Source organism: Montipora capricornis, chromosome 10 (genome assembly GCF_036669925.1).
Source record: "Montipora capricornis isolate CH-2021 chromosome 10, ASM3666992v2, whole genome shotgun sequence".
Taxonomy (NCBI): Eukaryota; Metazoa; Cnidaria; class Anthozoa; order Scleractinia; family Acroporidae; genus Montipora; species Montipora capricornis.
The window spans coordinates 1,821,443-1,840,773 of NC_090892.1; the positions used below are offsets into that span (position 1 = coordinate 1,821,443).

At 40.2% G+C, this 19,331-nt stretch overlaps 1 protein-coding gene across 1 annotated transcript in view; it reads right to left on the reverse strand.

The window, feature by feature from the left end:
- LOC138020152 (uncharacterized) overlaps nt 1-19,331 on the reverse strand; it is a 202,410-nt gene that overhangs the window by 31,869 nt on the left and 151,210 nt on the right. The window contains 28 exon segments of the mRNA XM_068867178.1: nt 1-114; nt 1,411-1,536; nt 2,008-2,251; nt 2,547-2,893; nt 3,327-3,573; nt 3,675-4,015; nt 4,514-4,543; nt 4,872-5,112; nt 5,909-6,255; nt 6,684-6,806; nt 7,116-7,241; nt 7,979-8,104; nt 8,985-9,228; nt 9,524-9,870; nt 10,277-10,523; nt 10,625-10,965; nt 11,464-11,493; nt 11,822-12,062; nt 12,859-13,205; nt 13,635-13,757; nt 14,067-14,192; nt 14,930-15,055; nt 15,936-16,179; nt 16,475-16,821; nt 17,255-17,501; nt 17,603-17,943; nt 18,442-18,471; nt 18,800-19,040. The exon segment at nt 1-114 is cut by the window's left edge and continues 12 nt beyond it. Of these exon segments, the coding sequence (XP_068723279.1) occupies nt 1-114; nt 1,411-1,536; nt 2,008-2,251; nt 2,547-2,893; nt 3,327-3,573; nt 3,675-4,015; nt 4,514-4,543; nt 4,872-5,112; nt 5,909-6,255; nt 6,684-6,806; nt 7,116-7,241; nt 7,979-8,104; nt 8,985-9,228; nt 9,524-9,870; nt 10,277-10,523; nt 10,625-10,965; nt 11,464-11,493; nt 11,822-12,062; nt 12,859-13,205; nt 13,635-13,757; nt 14,067-14,192; nt 14,930-15,055; nt 15,936-16,179; nt 16,475-16,821; nt 17,255-17,501; nt 17,603-17,943; nt 18,442-18,471; nt 18,800-19,040 (6,034 nt within the window).

The following is a 19,331-nucleotide window of genomic DNA, read 5'->3' on the forward strand; positions in this document are numbered from 1 at the left end:
CTCCGTCTCCAGTGTATCCCTCGTTACAGCTGCAGGAGTACGATCCTTCAGTGTTGATACATTGAGCGTTCACCTCACAATCGTTTGTTTCAGGGTTGGCACATTCATTGATGTCTGTAAAATAGAACAAAGGAACAATCCAAAAATTAAACAAAAAGATCTTAGGTGAGAGTAATTTCGTTTTCGTAAATGGTTTGAACTCAGGAGTCATATCATATTAATCACTGTATCACGGCCAATTACATCTAAGCTCAATAACATCAAGAATAAGTAGACCAATGACATCTACGACCGGAGGTTTTATAGTATCTACTGACGTTATACAAATCCCTTAACTCTGAAGATGAGTTCCGCTCAGGTTGTCGAGACGTCAGTCATTGTCATCTCAAGCAGTCCTCAGTACAACGCTAGGTAGCTTTAGGAAAGACAACGGCGACGACAACGAGAACCTCACAAATTTGAATATTTAGTGGGCAAAAGCAATAGCTTTGCACGCTCTGCAAGTACATCTTTTCATTTTTGTCCAATTCTTTGCCGTTGTCAGCAAAAGAACAACGTGAAATGACCAAGTTTGAGGTTTTAGGGAGAACGTCAGCGCTTGAGGGTAAATTTTCATTTTCTCTCCTAAATTGTGCGCCGTTCATACTAGTTTCGTTCTGTTGTCACGTTAAAATGCTTGGAATAGTCGCGGAGCGATTAAAATGACGCTAATTCACATTTAACGACGACGTTCTCGTTGCCGTTGCCGTCGACGTTACTAAAGCCCCCTACTCACCCGGCCGATCGCACTTCACTTAATTATGATAATTTTTTTAATTGGGTCGGTATACTGAAGACGCGGGTGTGTTGTGATCATAATAATCAAGGGCAAGTGTTTCGATTGTAACTTCACTCTTTTGCCTTTTTCTAAAACATCCAAAGAGCGGCTGTAACAACTGAAGAATTTGCATAAAACAGTCAAGTTTCGTCTAACTTACACCAATTACACTTAAAATAGCAATCGTAAAAAGACAAATCTCCCACGAGCACTTCAAAGCAAACTTCTGGGAGCAGGTGAGCGTGGGAAACAAAACAGCAAATGGTTAGTAATAGATTAGTGCTGAGAAATACCCTCCACATGTGTGGAAGAGTTCGAACTGGGTGTGAATTGATACCATTTCAACCATAACCATATATAAGTTATCAGGATTAAATTACATAGACTTCCATTAGATATCCTTTGGCGCCTTAAAATTAATGCTTGCACGGATATCTCTACATGCACATCTTTTGAAACAAACATCTCTTGTGACATGGGAAACAACTAATCCTTGGCTTACAAGCCAAAAAAAAAAAGTTGGTTTTACCTCCGAAATGGAAAAAGTGCAAATTTCTCCTCAAAATAGTAAGCGTAAAAAACAAGTAACTTGCCTGCACACGTTCTACCATTGCCCTGATATCCACTGAGGCAGCGGCAGATATAGAATCCTTTCGTGTTGTTACACTCAGCGTTCGGATCACACTTGTTTGTTTCAGCCTTGGCACATTCATCGACATCTGTTTGAAACGATTTGGGAGAAAACGTTATCACTTCTCATATAAACGTTTATGCTGATAGACAATTCTGAAACGATAATCTTTTTCGAAAAAACAAGAACTCAGCTTCGGAATGTATACACAGTAATCAGTTTAAAAACATGATATTGTAAATCACAATGACCGCCCAATTATCATGGGCTTACTAATGTCTCTAAAAGTGCGGCATTTGAAGCGCAAAGCTAAATAATTCCCAGCATGTACGATTATTTTTTTCCAGTTTTTGATTGCGAGCCATGGGAGTGGTACTCTGTCAAGGAGATGGCTGGCCGTCCTACAGTGGAAGCCCATAGACATCCCAGACACCACTCTAAACACTTCCAAAGTTTCCTCTGGAATTCAAAAGTATAGGAGGAGATAAGGGGGCGTAGAATGTGGAATCATGCTGTTTAAATCATCGTTAACTAGGGTACAAAGACATCAATAAAATACCTTTTACGCAAATGCCTTTCTTTAGCTCATCTGCTTTGTCTTCCAACTCCTCAAACGAATCTACTTTAAACACATTATCAGGTCCAGAGGCAATCTGGTTCAGTTCAGAAAGATCGACATCCTTTCCTATGCCGAGCACGAAGACAGCTGATCCTTTATTCTGAAGACGTGCTGAGACCTCATCAAGCGGTGTATCGTCTCCCTGATCCGTTGTTTGCTTTCCTGTCGTAATCACGAACACGGGCTAGACCAAACGAAAGAAATTCAGAAAAAAATGTTGAATCCATCTCAATGATATGATTGTTGCCTCGAATTCATTCCATTTAACGCTGCGCCCTGAAAATTACGTTAACTTCATCGCTACTTTGAAGTCACGCATTTGACGCCCATCTAGCCCCATCTATTCCTTTTCGGTCTTGCGCTTTCGCAAAGTATAACTCTAACGAATTTTAAGTAGTGTATGCGTGTTGTCATCCGACCAAGTTTGCTTTGGACGATTTATAAACTGGCAAATAAATATTCAATCAAACTTTTCTTACCCTGGATACACCATCTCTCATTCCGCTCTCGCGGGTCAACACTTCATTTTCTGCCAGGGCCAATGCCTTATCAATCTGCCTCGAGCCTCCCTTGCATTCTAGAAGACCAACCCGTCTGTTGACTTCCTCGCTGTTCAGAAGCGTTCCAGTTAACGTGTTAAATTTCAGAACAACCTTGCCATCTGTGCTGAATGGAATTAACGCAATGCGACCTACGGGCTTTGACACATCGAAAAACGTAACCAACTCTTGGACAAACTTCAAGACACGATTCCAGTTGTCAAGGTCATCGCAGACAGATGAATCGATGACGAAGGTGGTGTCCATAGGGATCGGACATGTTTCTTCTGTGGGAACAAAAAATTCGAGCCTCTCAAACATTCTTTCTCAAAACAATGTATAAAAAGAGCGGCATTGTTCTAAGTAACATTTCTTCAGTTGAAATCTATTAGAACACAATGTTCAAGTATTTGGCACTTGTATTTGTGTGTGTCGCAATTTTACGGCACTCTATCAAAAAAGGAAGAATTTATGAAAGTAAACGTCATGAAGGAAAGAAACTTGGCAGAAAGAAAGGAAACGTCGTGGCCACTTCTTTGCACAAGCTAGTCCCAGGTGTTAAAAAAGTATGGTGGATGCCAGGATCACTAACCAATCCAAAGATATCGACTGGTTTGCCGCCTTTTCTTTCTGTCCGGTTGCACAATGGAGAGACTTTTTCAAATTATGAACACTATCTTTAGCAGAAATTTAACTCTACTTTATTGAATTTCTCCTTACCCGGTGGGCTTGGACAAGACTTTTGCACAATTGGTTTGACAATCTCCACGAGATCATCAAACCCAGTAGATTTGAACACTTTGTCATCAGAGCTTGCAATTTGCCTCAGTTGCCCAGAATTTACACTGCGACCGATACCCAAGGCGTACACTGTTACTCCCTTGTCTTTTATGCCTTGAGACGCTTTATCAAGTGGTGTAAATTGTTCCTGAGTTGACTGCTCGCCATCGGTAATCACAATTGCAACCTTCGGTAAGTTCAAGCAAACAAACAATTGGGTTTAGTGATGTTTTAATAAATCTCATACTGAAAACCATGGCATTCCAGTGACGTTCTTTCACTCATCACCTTTGGTACTGCAGCACGCATTCCAGCACTTGATACAAACACAAGTTCATCAGCCATTTTTAGAGCTCTGTCAATATAAGTAAATCCCCGCTGAAAACGTATCGCATCGATGCGCTTTCCATATTCCTGCGCTGTAATTTCGGCTTCAGAGAAAGTATTGAACGTAAACTCAAGTTTAGGCTTGGTACTGTAAGCAATTACTGCTACATGGGTAGAATCTGGTCCAACGTTGAATTCATTTATTACGTCTTTCAAAAACTGTAACATCAATGGCCATCTTGAACGACCAATGCTTCCTGAGGAGTCCACAATCAATGCTACATCTGCAACAGCTCTACATGCTACAGAAGAAAGGGGAAAGAAACGTTAAAAGTCACGCTGTGCTTGAACTCCGCAAAACTTGATTGGTCACCGGGACCTCCGTATCAAGCATGGAACCCTGTACACAATCCATGGCAAGTATCAATTGAAACACATATAGCCCAAGGTTTAGAATGTAACCATAGCTTTAATTCAATGACTTTTAAAGGCATCGCTCATAACATTATGATGAAAGCAAATAGTAAACTTAAATCAATGCCGAGTGAAGTAACTGAAAAATATTTCTTCGGCTACAGTTTGAAATCGTTTCGCGACTATTCCGACTCACCTCGCATGTTGAAACCTTTCTGAACAATTCTAACGTCTCTTTTTCAAATTCTTAACCGATGAGTCATTTGTATAAAGAAAAAGAAAGACCAAAAAAGGACCTTACATCTGCCTTGATCAAGATCGCAACATATCATCTGGTTATAACTTTTTTTATTTAAATAAAATAAAATAAAATAAAAAACACTTACGTGGTGGTGTTGGTGTTTCGCGGAGAGCAGCTGTAAAGCAAACATGGCCACTTTGTTAACGCTTTCTTGGGAGGGAAATGATACTTTGGAATCATTAAACATGCTAATGCTCAAAGTTCCTGGTAAAACATGCACTACTATTACACCTTTTAAAATCAGCACTTGTACAAGCTCTGTTTCTACCAGGGATGAGGGATCAGTCTCCGAAGGTTTGCTTATGGAAGAGTTCAACTGTCCGGACCGTTTTTCACTTGTCATATCCGTTCTTCCAGTTTCGGACTCATCACGTATCACCTTGCTAAATAGCTTGGTGTTCTCGCGAGTGTTTTTTTGTTTTTTACATTGAAACCCAACTTACCAGTACAAGAATTTTCCACAATAGTATCAGCTGCAGGAGTAAGATCTGCAAAGGTGGGGGCAGTGAATACATTTTTAGCTGAACTGGCAATGTCGGTTAACTGTGTTTCATTGACACCTGATCCAATACCAAGAGAAAACACGTTTACATTCTTGTCCTTGAGCCCGCGAGAAGCCTCTGATAGTTCTGTGAAGCTACCCCTGTCAGTTGTTTGTTGGCCGTCGGTGATAACAACTGCAATCTGAAAACAAAAGGAACAAGATGCTGATATTGCAAAAAAGAAGAAAACGAACCCATGCAGAAAGCCTCCAAAGAATCAACAAAGATGTTTTCTTCCCTGCGGCTGTCTTCAAAGGTACCTACTTCGACGGCATCAGAGCGCCGAAGATTCTAAAATCGGTATTTTCAAAGTAATAACTGTACATATACGCAACCATAACTAAAGGCTAACCATTTGAGAAATCGGCGCCTAGACCGAATTACCGCAGACATTGCACTGCCATAATTGAAAGCTAACCATTCGGCAATCGTCGGTCTGCAAAATTCCCCTGCCTGCATCGCAACCACCGTGGGCAATTAATTCTAAGCCATTTCGGAATAGGCGCCCAAAGCGTCGCTTTGACGGCTTCGTCTAAATGACAGTGAAGACTGAAGTAAACGAAGCCGGTCAAGAAATGTACCACAAAGCGCTCGTAAGGTCCACAGGTAACTCAACTGATGCTTATAGGACCAAAAGATTTAAAAGGTAATTAACCTATTATTCATTTGTGTCTACAATTTTCAAATGGACTGTAGCACGCGCGAAACAAGTTTCTCTGATCGTCTGTGATTTAAAATTCATCCGTAATAAGATGGATGGAACGTAACTAAGAGCTGATTAGGCACAGACATTTGTCATCGATGGCATTAGAAACCACGACCTTCCTCTCAGTTAAAAGTTGGTGCCCTACAATTTAAGCCAAGTTAGACCCAATACGATTGATAACATCTGGCAGAAGCACAATAAAATGTTTGCACATCAACGACGGTAATCGTACCTGTGGCAATTCTGGTCTCATTCCCGCTGCTGTTGTAAATACATCACTTTCCGCTAGCAACAGAGCTTTATCGATGAAAGTAAAGCCTCTCTGGAACCTTATGCGATCTATGAGTTTTCCGTATTCCTGTGCTGTCACATCAGAGCCCTTGAGTTTGTTAAATGGAAACTCTAACACAGCCTTAGAGCTGTAAGCAATTACAGCAATGTGAGTCTTATTAGGACCCACATTTAAGGCCTCAATCATCCTTTTCAGAAACTCAAGCATTTTTCCCCAATTACGTCTACCAATGCTTCCCGATGAATCCACAATAAATGCTATGTCTGCCACGGCTTCGCAGTCAAATTCTGAAGAGAGAATAAATTTTTAAAAAATTATATCAACTAAGTAACCATTTAACTGACTCTATTTACACTTCTGAAAAGCCATAACAATTTCCCGAAAGAAGTTCTTCTCCCTGCCGATATTTGTGTTTTATTTGTCAACGCCGTTAAGGACGACTTTGAGTTTTTGTAACACCCTCTCTGCTCAGCAGATCTTGAAGAAAATGATACATATAATGTGAGATGGCAAACTCGGTCATGCAAGGCGTGTTCTAAGTGTTCTACAGTGTTTCTGAATTTGCTATGCATCAGGATAAAATAGCAAGGTCTATACAAAAGTTTTTCCCGCACGGCATTTCAAGCTAAAGAAAACTTTACGAGCCTCTCAATACTGCGAATTCTTCCTTAATAAATCCCGACTGATATGTTAGGCAGTGTAAATGATACATTACTTTGGCAAGTGGTATTGTCGGCGTTCAGGGTAAAACCTTTGTTGCAGGAACACTCAAAGCCACCATCGGTGTTTTTACAAACTTGCTGGCATCCTCCGTTGACAACAAGGCATTCATTAACATCTGTCAAAATTAAATCAATAAACATCTTCGAGCGTTGTTCATGCTATTTTCTTATACTCATAGAAATTTGTTTTAAAAGAAAAGGACATAAAAAGATAAAAAAAGAAGGTTTGAAGCTTAAAAGCCAAGAAAATGACGTATTCGAAAGTCATCTTATTCAGTGGTAAACTGGAACAAACACCTGTTTGTTGAAACGAAACCGCTTCATCCATCACAGTCCTGGGCAGCATCCCTTATCTCCTCTGAACTCCTATTAATCCCTTTTATCGGTAATTCCTTACACTGACAAGACAAGAAATCAGCTATTACCTGTGCACGTTTTGCCATCTCCTGTATATCCTGCATCGCAGCTACATGTATACGATCCTTCAATGTTGCTACACTGAGCGTTGGGACCACACTCGTTGGTTTCCGGGCTGGCACATTCATCGATATCTGTAGGTAAAATTTGTTTAAGTGAGCTTAATGGCACGTTATGAACCACAAAACGTTTTACAACTCCTATTTTATTGGATCAGTATCCAGAGCAGGATTGGTGGAGTGGTGAGAGCACTCGCCTTCCACTAATGTGGCCCTGGTTCGATTATCCGATTCGACGCCATATGTGGGTTGACTTTTTTGGTTTTCTACTCTGCTCCGAGAGGTTTTCCCCCGGGTATTCCGGTTTCCCCCTCTCCTCAAAAACCAACTTAAAACTTAAGCTATCTTTCTTTACGCTATGCTACAAAGTCATGCGTGGACCGTATAGCGGCTGCAGGAGGCACCACAGTGGGCGTTCGGGTCGACCTTTTTGAGCTGCGTCTTTGCCGCGCTTTGCGACGACGCAAAGGGAAACAGAAGCGGAAAGTAATAAATGAATGATGAGCATTGCACTGGGCAAGAAAAGGCTAAAAGCCACGAGGTTGAGAATCGGTGGAACTGATCGAACTGGGTATAAATGGATTACATTTATATCATTTTCATTATTTTTTTGCTGTAACGTCTTGCGTTGGTAAATATATCTTTAAAGACAAACACATTTCGGAAAAGAATCATGGTTTTTCCATTTTTGGCATGTACGCTAGAATGGTGCACACGTTAAAACACATTCCATTGCTTAGTTGTTTAGTCTATTAAATTTTAAAAAGCAACATTTACCACAACGAAGGATGCGCGAGAAACAAGTAACTTGCCTGAACACGTTCTACCATCGCCCTGATATCCACTGATGCAGCGGCAGGTATAGAATCCCTTCGTGTTGTTACACTCAGCTTTCGGGTCACACTCGTTTGTTTCAGGCCTGGCACATTCATCAACATCTGTTGAAAACGATTTGCGAGTGAAACGTTATCACTTCTCCAATTAACTTTTACACTGGTAGACATTTCTGAAATGATAATCTCGTACATCAAAACAAATACTTTGCACAAGTAGTTATTTATTAAAATAAACGTACTTATCATTGTTATTATCATTAAACCTAAGTCGCCAAGGATTAAGCTAGTATATAGGTTAGTATATAGGTTAACATCAACATCTGAAAGAAAGTCAACCAATAACTTTCGGGTTTCAGGAGCCTCAAGATGTACTTTGCAAAGACATTCAAAGCCTAAAATTATGTGAAGACAAAGCACATTTTGTAAACTGTAAATTCAATAAATCCAAAGATTTTTCGGGCTTTGAGAGCCTGTTCTAAAATCGGGACTCAATTTTAAGTGCAAATTCTTCATGGTCTAAGAACTTAAGATACGGTTTATCATTATCACTACCAAATATTATCGTCACCGTCATAATTATCAATACCATTATCGCAATTACCATCAGAAGTATCACAATTATTAATATTAGTCCTAAAAATCATTATCCTTAATATTATTATTATCATCGTCATTATCATAATTACAATAGATTATACAGCTATCTTGGCTCGCTCTCTTTCAGCAACTGCACGGTACAACAAGCACACGTGAACGTTACTTTTCCTTTCCACGAAAGCCAAAGAGGCTAAATTTCTAAAGTAGCCTATCAAACAGCATCTTTGTTTTGTTTCATTATCATTATTACTATAGATTATATAGGGTTAAAAGGACTAAACTACTCTGGAGGTTAGTCTGGAATTCAAAAGAAAGAGGAGAGGTGGAGTGAAATCACATTCCATAGATCATTGTTAACAAGGCTACACAGACATCAATAAAATACCTTTTACGCAAATGCCTTTCTTTAGCTCATCTGCTTTGTCTTCCAACTCCTCAAACGAATCTACTTTAAACACATTATCAGGTCCAGAGGCAATCTGGTTCAGTTCAGAAAGATCGACATCCTTTCCTATGCCGAGCACGAAGACAGCTGATCCTTTATTCTGAAGACGTGCTGAGACCTCATCAAGCGGTGTATCGGCTCCCTGATCCGTTGTTTGCTTTCCTGTCGTAATCACGAACACGGGCTAGAGCAAACGAAAGAAATTCAGAAAAAAATGTTGAGTCCATTTCAATGATATGATTGTTGCCTCGAATTCATTCCATTTAACGCTGCGCCCTGGAAATTACGTTAACTTCATCACTACTTTGAAGTCAAGCATTTGACGCCCATCTAGCCCCATCTATTCCTTTTCGGTCTTGCGCTTTCGCAAAGTATAACTCTAACGAATTTTAAGTAGTGTATGCGTGTTGTCTTTCGACCAAGTTTGCTTTGGACGATTTATAAACTGGCAAATAAATATTCAATCAAACTTTTCTTACCCTGGATACACCATCTCTCATTCCGCTCTCGCGGGTCAACACTTCATTTTCTGCCAGGGCCAATGCCTTATCAATCTGCCTCGAGCCTCCCTTGCATTCTAGGAGACTAACCCGTCTGTTAACTTCCTCGCTGTTCAGAAGCGTTCCAGTTAACGTGTTAAATTTCAGAACAACCTTGCCATCTGTGCTGAATGGAATTAACGCAATGCGACCTACGGGCTTTGACACATCGAAAAACGTAACCAACTCTTGGACAAACTTCAAGACACGATTCCAGTTGTCAAGGTCATCGCAGACAGATGAATCGATGACGAAGGTGGTGTCCATAGGGATCGGACATGTTTCTTCTGTGGGAACAAAAAATTCGAGCCTCTCAAACATTCTTTCTCATTGCAAGTAACATTTCTTCAGTTGAAATCTATTAGAACACAATGTTCAAGTATTTGGCACTTGTATTTGTGTGTGTCGCAATTTTACGGCACTCTATCAAAAAAGGAAGAATTTATGAAAGTAAACGTCATGAAGGAAAGAAACTTGGCAGAAAGAAAGGAAACGTCGTGGCCACTTCTTTGCACAAGCTAGTCCCAGGTGTTAAAAAAGTATGGTGGATGCCAGGATCGCTAACCAATCCAAAGATATCGACTGGTTTGCCGCCTTTTCTTTCTGTCCGGTTGCACAATGGAGAGACTTTTTCAAATTATGAACACTATCTTTAGCAGAAATTTAACTCTACTTTATTGAATTTCTCCTTACCCGGTGGGCTTGGACAAGACTTTTGCACAATTGGTTTGACAATCTCCACGAGATCATCAAACCCAGTAGATTTGAACACTTTGTCATCAGAGCTTGCAATTTGCCTCAGTTGCCCAGAATTTACACTGCGACCGATACCCAAGGCGTACACTGTTACTCCCTTGTCTTTTATGCCTTGAGACGCTTTATCAAGTGGTGTAAATTGTTCCTGAGTTGACTGCTCGCCATCGGTAATCACAATTGCAACCTGCGGTAAGTTCAAGCAAACAAACAATTGGGTTTAGTGATGTTTTAATAAAGCTCATACTGAAAACCATGGCATTCCAATGACGTTCTTTCACTCATCACCTTTGGTACTGCAGCCCGCATTCCAGCACTTGATACAAACACAAGTTCATCAGCCATTTTTAGAGCTCTGTCAATATAAGTAAATCCCCGCTGAAAACGTATCGCATCGATGCGCTTTCCATATTCCTGCGCTGTAATTTCGGCTTCAGAGAAAGTATTGAACGTAAACTCAAGTTTAGGCTTGGTACTGTAAGCAATTACTGCTACATGGGTAGAATCTGGTCCAACGTTGAATTCATTTATTACGTCTTTCAAAAACTGTAACATCAATGGCCATCTTGAACGACCAATGCTTCCTGAGGAGTCCACAATCAATGCTACATCTGCAACAGCTCTACATGCTACAGAAGAAAGGGGAAAGAAACGTTAAAAGTCACGCTGTGCTTGAACTCCGCAAAACTTGATTGGTCACCGGGACCTCCGTATCAAGCATGGAACCCTGTACACAATCCATGGCAAGTATCAATTGAAACACATATAGCCCAAGGTTTAGAATGTAACCATAGCTTTAATTCAATGACTTTTAAAGGCATCGCTCATAACATTATGATGAAAGCAAATAGTAAACTTAAATCAATGCCGAGTGAAGTAACTGAAAAATATTTCTTCGGCTACAGTTTGAAATCGTTTCGCGACTATTCCGACTCACCTCGCATGTTGAAACCTTTCTGAACAATTCTAACGTCTCTTTTTTAAATTCTTAACCGATGAGTCATTTGTATAAAGAAAAAGAAAGACCAAAAAAGGACCTTACATCTGCCTTGATCAAGATCGCAACATATCATCTGGTTATAACTTTTTTTATTTAAATAAAATAAAATAAAATAAAAAACACTTACGTGGTGGTGTTGGTGTTTCGCGGAGAGCAGCTGTAAAGCAAACATGGCCACTTTGTTAACGCTTTCTTGGGAGGGAAATGATACTTTGGAATCATTAAACATGCTAATGCTCAAAGTTCCTGGTAAAACATGCACTACTATTACACCTTTTAAAATCAGCACTTGTACAAGCTCTGTTTCTACCAGGGATGAGGGATCAGTCTCCGAAGGTTTGCTTATGGAAGAGTTCAACTGTCCGGACCGTTTTTCACTTGTCATATCCGTTCTTCCAGTTTCGGACTCATCACGTATCACCTTGCTAAATAGCTTGGTGTTCTCGCGAGTGTTTTTTTGTTTTTTACATTGAAACCCAACTTACCAGTACAAGAATTTTCCACAATAGTATCAGCTGCAGGAGTAAGATCTGCAAAGGTGGGGGCAGTGAATACATTTTTAGCTGAACTGGCAATGTCGGTTAACTGTGTTTCATTGACACCTGATCCAATACCAAGAGAAAACACGTTTACATTCTTGTCCTTGAGCCCGCGAGAAGCCTCTGATAGTTCTGTGAAGCTACCCCTGTCAGTTGTTTGTTGGCCGTCGGTGATAACAACTGCAATCTGAAAACAAAAGGAACAAGATGCTGATATTGCAAAAAAGAAGAAAACGAACCCATGCAGAAAGCCTCCAAAGAATCAACAAAGATGTTTTCTTCCCTGCGGCTGTCTTCAAAGGTACCTACTTCGACGGCATCAGAGCGCCGAAGATTCTAAAATCGGTATTTTCAAAGTAATAACTGTACATATACGCAACCATAACTAAAGGCTAACCATTTGAGAAATCGGCGCCTAGACCGAATTACCGCAGACATTGCACTGCCATAATTGAAAGCTAACCATTCGGCAATCGTCGGTCTGCAAAATTCCCCTGCCTGCATCGCAACCACCGTGGGCAGTTAATTCTAAGCCATTTCGGAATAGGCGCCCGAAGCGTCGCTTTGACGGCTTCGTGTAAATGACAGTGAAGACTGAAGTAAAAGAAGCCGGTCAAGAAATGTACCACAAAGCGCTCGTAAGGTCCACAGGTAACTCAACTGATGCTTATAGGACCAAAAGATTTAAAAGCTAATTAACCTATTATTCATTTGTGTCTACAATTTTCAAATGGACTGTAGCACGCGCGAAACAAGTTTCTCTGATCGTCTGTGATTTAAAATTCATCCGTAATAAGATGGATGGAACGTAACTAAGAGCTGATTAGGCACAGACATTTGTCATCGATGGCATTAGAAACCACGACCTTCCTCTCAGTTAAAAGTTGGTGCCCTACAATTTAAGCCAAGTTAGACCCAATACGATTGATAACATCTGGCAGAAGCACAATAAAATGTTTGCACATCAACGACGGTAATCGTACCTGTGGCAATTCTGGTCTCATTCCCGCTGCTGTTGTAAATACATCACTTTCCGCTAGCAACAGAGCTTTATCGATGAAAGTAAAGCCTCTCTGGAACCTTATGCGATCTATGAGTTTTCCGTATTCCTGTGCTGTCACATCAGAGCCCTTGAGTTTGTTAAATGGAAACTCTAACACAGCCTTAGAGCTGTAAGCAATTACAGCAATGTGAGTCTTATTAGGACCCACATTTAAGGCCTCAATCATCCTTTTCAGAAACTCAAGCATTTTTCCCCAATTACGTCTACCAATGCTTCCCGATGAATCCACAATAAATGCTATGTCTGCCACGGCTTCGCAGTCAAATTCTGAAGAGAGAATAAATTTTTAAAAAAATTATATCAACTAAGTAACCATTTAACTGACTCTATTTACACTTCTGAAAAGCCATAACAATTTCCCGAAAGAAGTTCTTCTCCCTGCCGATATTTGTGTTTTATTTGTCAACGCCGTTAAGGACGACTTTGAGTTTTTGTAACACCCTCTCTGCTCAGCAGATCTTGAAGAAAATGATACATATAATGTGAGATGGCAAACTCGGTCATGCAAGGCGTGTTCTAAGTGTTCTACAGTGTTTCTGAATTTGCTATGCATCAGGATAAAATAGCAAGGTCTATACAAAAGTTTTTCCCGCACGGCATTTCAAGCTAAAGAAAACTTTACGAGCCTCTCAATACTGCGAATTCTTCCTTAATAAATCCCGACTGATATGTTAGGCAGTGTAAATGATACATTACTTTGGCAAGTGGTATTGTCGGCGTTCAGGGTAAAACCTTTGTTGCAGGAACACTCAAAGCCACCATCGGTGTTTTTACAAACTTGCTGGCATCCTCCGTTGACAACAAGGCATTCATTAACATCTGTCAAAATTAAATCAATAAACATCTTCGAGCGTTGTTCATGCTATTTTCTTATACTCATAGAAATTTGTTTTAAAAGAAAAGGACATAAAAAGATAAAAAAAGAAGGTTTGAAGCTTAAAAGCCAAGAAAATGACGTATTCGAAAGTCATCTTATTCAGTGGTAAACTGGAACAAACACCTGTTTGTTGAAACGAAACCGCTTCATCCATCACAGTCCTGGGCAGCATCCCTTATCTCCTCTGAACTCTTATTAACCTCTTTTATCGGTAATTCCTTACACTGACAAGACAAGAAATCAGCTATTACCTGTGCACGTTTTGCCATCTCCTGTATATCCTGCATCGCAGCTACATGTATACGATCCTTCAATGTTGCTACACTGAGCGTTGGGACCACACTCGTTGGTTTCCGGGCTGGCACATTCATCGATATCTGTAGGTAAAATTTGTTTAAGTGAGCTTAATGGCACGTTATGAACCACAAAACGTTTTACAACTCCTATTTTATTGGATCAGTATCCAGAGCAGGATTGGTGGAGTGGTGAGAGCACTCGCCTTCCACTAATGTGGCCCTGGTTCGATTATCCGATTCGACGCCATATGTGGGTTGACTTTTTTGGTTTTCTACTCTGCTCCGAGAGGTTTTCCCCCGGGTATTCCGGTTTCCCCCTCTCCTCAAAAACCAACTTAAAACTTAAGCTATCTTTCTTTACGCTATGCTACAAAGTCATGCGTGGACCGTATAGCGGCTGCAGGAGGCACCACAGTGGGCGTTCGGGTCGACCTTTTTGAGCTGCGTCTTTGCCGCGCTTTGCGACGACGCAAAGGGAAACAGAAGCGGAAAGTAATAAATGAATGATGAGCATTGCACTGGGCAAGAAAAGGCTAAAAGCCACGAGGTTGAGAATCGGTGGAACTGATCGAACTGGGTATAAATGGATTACATTTATATCATTTTCATTATTTTTTTGCTGTAACGTCTTGCGTTGGTAAATATATCTTTAAAGACAAACACATTTCGGAAAAGAATCATGGTTTTTCCATTTTTGGCATGTACGCTAGAATGGTGCACACGTTAAAACACATTCCATTGCTTAGTTGTTTAGTCTATTAAATTTTAAAAAGCAACATTTACCACAACGAAGGATGCGCGAGAAACAAGTAACTTGCCTGAACACGTTCTACCATCGCCCTGATATCCACTGATGCAGCGGCAGGTATAGAATCCCTTCGTGTTGTTACACTCAGCTTTCGGGTCACACTCGTTTGTTTCAGGCCTGGCACATTCATCAACATCTGTTGAAAACGATTTGCGAGTGAAACGTTATCACTTCTCCAATTAACTTTTACACTGGTAGACATTTCTGAAATGATAATCTCGTACATCAAAACAAATACTTTGCACAAGTAGTTATTTATTAAAATAAACGTACTTATCATTGTTATTATCATTAAACCTAAGTCGCCAAGGATTAAGCTAGTATATAGGTTAGTATATAGGTTAACATCAACATCTGAAAGAAAGTCAACCAATAACTTTCGGGTTTCAGGAGCCTCAAGATGTACTTTGCAAAGACATTCAAAGCCTAAAATTATGTGAAGACAAAGCACATTTTGTAAACTGTAAATTCAATAAATCCAAAGATTTTTCGGGCTTTGAGAGCCTGTTCTAAAATCGGGACTCAATTTTAAGTGCAAATTCTTCATGGTCTAAGAACTTAAGATACGGTTTATCATTATCACTACCAAATATTATCGTCACCGTCATAATTATCGATACCATTATCGCAATTACCATCAGAAGTATCACAATTATTAATATTAGTCCTAAAAATCATTATCCTTAATATTATTATTATCATCGTCATTATCATAATTACAATAGATTATACAGCTATCTTGGCTCGCTCTCTTTTAGCAACTGCACGGTACAACAAGCACACGTGAACGTTACTTTTCCTTTCCACGAAAGCCAAAGAGGCTAAATTTCTAAAGTAGCCTATCAAACAGCATCTTTGTTTTGTTTCATTATCATTATTACTATAGATTATATAGGGTTAAAAGGACTAAACTACTCTGGAGGTTAGTCTGGAATTCAAAAGAAAGAGGAGAGGTGGAGTGAAATCACATTCCATAGATCATTGTTAACAAGGCTACACAGACATCAATAAAATACCTTTTACGCAAATGCCTTTCTTTAGCTCATCTGCTTTGTCTTCCAACTCCTCAAACGAATCTACTTTAAACACATTATCAGGTCCAGAGGCAATCTGGTTCAGTTCAGAAAGATCGACATCCTTTCCTATGCCGAGCACGAAGACAGCTGATCCTTTATTCTGAAGACGTGCTGAGACCTCATCAAGCGGTGTATCGGCTCCCTGATCCGTTGTTTGCTTTCCTGTCGTAATCACGAACACGGGCTAGAGCAAACGAAAGAAATTCAGAAAAAAATGTTGAGTCCATTTCAATGATATGATTGTTGCCTCGAATTCATTCCATTTAACGCTGCGCCCTGGAAATTACGTTAACTTCATCACTACTTTGAAGTCAAGCATTTGACGCCCATCTAGCCCCATCTATTCCTTTTCGGTCTTGCGCTTTCGCAAAGTATAACTCTAACGAATTTTAAGTAGTGTATGCGTGTTGTCTTTCGACCAAGTTTGCTTTGGACGATTTATAAACTGGCAAATAAATATTCAATCAAACTTTTCTTACCCTGGATACACCATCTCTCATTCCGCTCTCGCGGGTCAACACTTCATTTTCTGCCAGGGCCAATGCCTTATCAATCTGCCTCGAGCCTCCCTTGCATTCTAGGAGACTAACCCGTCTGTTAACTTCCTCGCTGTTCAGAAGCGTTCCAGTTAACGTGTTAAATTTCAGAACAACCTTGCCATCTGTGCTGAATGGAATTAACGCAATGCGACCTACGGGCTTTGACACATCGAAAAACGTAACCAACTCTTGGACAAACTTCAAGACACGATTCCAGTTGTCAAGGTCATCGCAGACAGATGAATCGATGACGAAGGTGGTGTCCATAGGGATCGGACATGTTTCTTCTGTGGGAACAAAAAATTCGAGCCTCTCAAACATTCTTTCTCAAAACAATGTATAAAAAGAGCGGCATTGTTCTAAGTAACATTTCTTCAGTTGAAATCTATTAGAACACAATGTTCAAGTATTTGGCACTTGTATTTGTGTGTGTCGCAATTTTACGGCACTCTATCAAAAAAGGAAGAATTTATGAAAGTAAACGTCATGAAGGAAAGAAACTTGGCAGAAAGAAAGGAAACGTCGTGGCCACTTCTTTGCACAAGCTAGTCCCAGGTGTTAAAAAAGTATGGTGGATGCCAGGATCACTAACCAATCCAAAGATATCGACTGGTTTGCCGCCTTTTCTTTCTGTCCGGTTGCAGAATGGAGAGACTTTTTCAAATTATGAACACTATCTTTAGCAGAAATTTAACTCTACTTTATTGAATTTCTCCTTACCCGGTGGGCTTGGACAAGACTTTTGCACAATTGGTTTGACAATCTCCACGAGATCATCAAACCCAGTAGATTTGAACACTTTGTCATCAGAGCTTGCAATTTGCCTCAGTTGCCCAGAATTTACACTGCGACCGATACCCAAGGCGTACACTGTTACTCCCTTGTCTTTTATGCCTTGAGACGCTTTATCAAGTGGTGTAAATTGTTCCTGAGTTGACTGCTCGCCATCGGTAATCACAATTGCAACCTGCGGTAAGTTCAAGCAAACAAACAATTGGGTTTAGTGATGTTTTAATAAAGCTCATACTGAAAACCATGGCATTCCAATGACGTTCTTTCACTCATCACCTTTGGTACTGCAGCCCGCATTCCAGCACTTGATACAAACACAAGTTCATCAGCCATTTTTAGAGCTCTGTCAATATAAGTAAATCCCCGCTGAAAACGTATCGCATCGATGCGCTTTCCATATTCCTGCGCTGTAATTTCGGCTTCAGAGAAAGTATTGAACGTAAACTCAAGTTTAGGCTTGGTACTGTAAGCAATTACTGCTACATGGGTAGAATCTGGTCCAACGTTGAATTCATTTATTACGTCTTTCAAAAACTGTAACATCAATGGCCATCTTGAACGACCAATGCTTCCTGAGGAGTCCACAATCAATGCTACATCTGCAACAGCTCTACATGCTACAGAAGAAAGGGGAAAGAAACGTTAAAAGTCACGCTGTGCTTGAACTCCGCAAAACTTGATTGGTCACCGGGACCTCCGTATCAAGCATGGAACCCTGTACACAATCCATGGCAAGTATCAATTGAAACACATATAGCCCAAGGTTTAGAATGTAACCATAGCTTTAATTCAATGACTTTTAAAGGCATCGCTCATAACATTATGATGAAAGCAAATAGTAAACTTAAATCAATGCCGAGTGAAGTAACTGAAAAATATTTCTTCGGCTACAGTTTGAAATCGTTTCGCGACTATTCCGACTCACCTCGCATGTTGAAACCTTTCTGAACAATTCTAACGTCTCTTTTTTAAATTCTTAACCGATGAGTCATTTGTATAAAGAAAAAGAAAGACCAAAAAAGGACCTTACATCTGCCTTGATCAAGATCGCAACATATCATCTGGTTATAACTTTTTTTATTTAAATAAAATAAAATAAAATAAAAAACACTTACGTGGTGGTGTTGGTGTTTCGCGGAGAGCAGCTGTAAAGCAAACATGGCCACTTTGTTAACGCTTTCTTGGGAGGGAAATGATACTTTGGAATCATTAAACATGCTAATGCTCAAAGTTCCTGGTAAAACATGCACTACTATTACACCTTTTAAAATCAGCACTTGTACAAGCTCTGTTTCTACCAGGGATGAGGGATCAGTCTCCGAAGGTTTGCTTATGGAAGAGTTCAACTGTCCGGACCGTTTTTCACTTGTCATATCCGTTCTTCCAGTTTCGGACTCATCACGTATCACCTTGCTAAATAGCTTGGTGTTCTCGCGAGTGTTTTTTTGTTTTTTACATTGAAACCCAACTTACCAGTACAAGAATTTTCCACAATAGTATCAGCTGCAGGAGTAAGATCTGCAAAGGTGGGGGCAGTGAATACATTTTTAGCTGAACTGGCAATGTCGGTTAACTGTGTTTCATTGACACCTGATCCAATACCAAGAGAAAACACGTTTACATTCTTGTCCTTGAGCCCGCGAGAAGCCTCTGATAGTTCTGTGAAGCTACCCCTGTCAGTTGTTTGTTGGCCGTCGGTGATAACAACTGCAATCTGAAAACAAAAGGAACAAGATGCTGATATTGCAAAAAAGAAGAAAACGAACCCATGCAGAAAGCCTCCAAAGAATCAACAAAGATGTTTTCTTCCCTGCGGCTGTCTTCAAAGGTACCTACTTCGACGGCATCAGAGCGCCGAAGATTCTAAAATCGGTATTTTCAAAGTAATAACTGTACATATACGCAACCATAACTAAAGGCTAACCATTTGAGAAATCGGCGCCTAGACCGAATTACCGCAGACATTGCACTGCCATAATTGAAAGCTAACCATTCGGCAATCGTC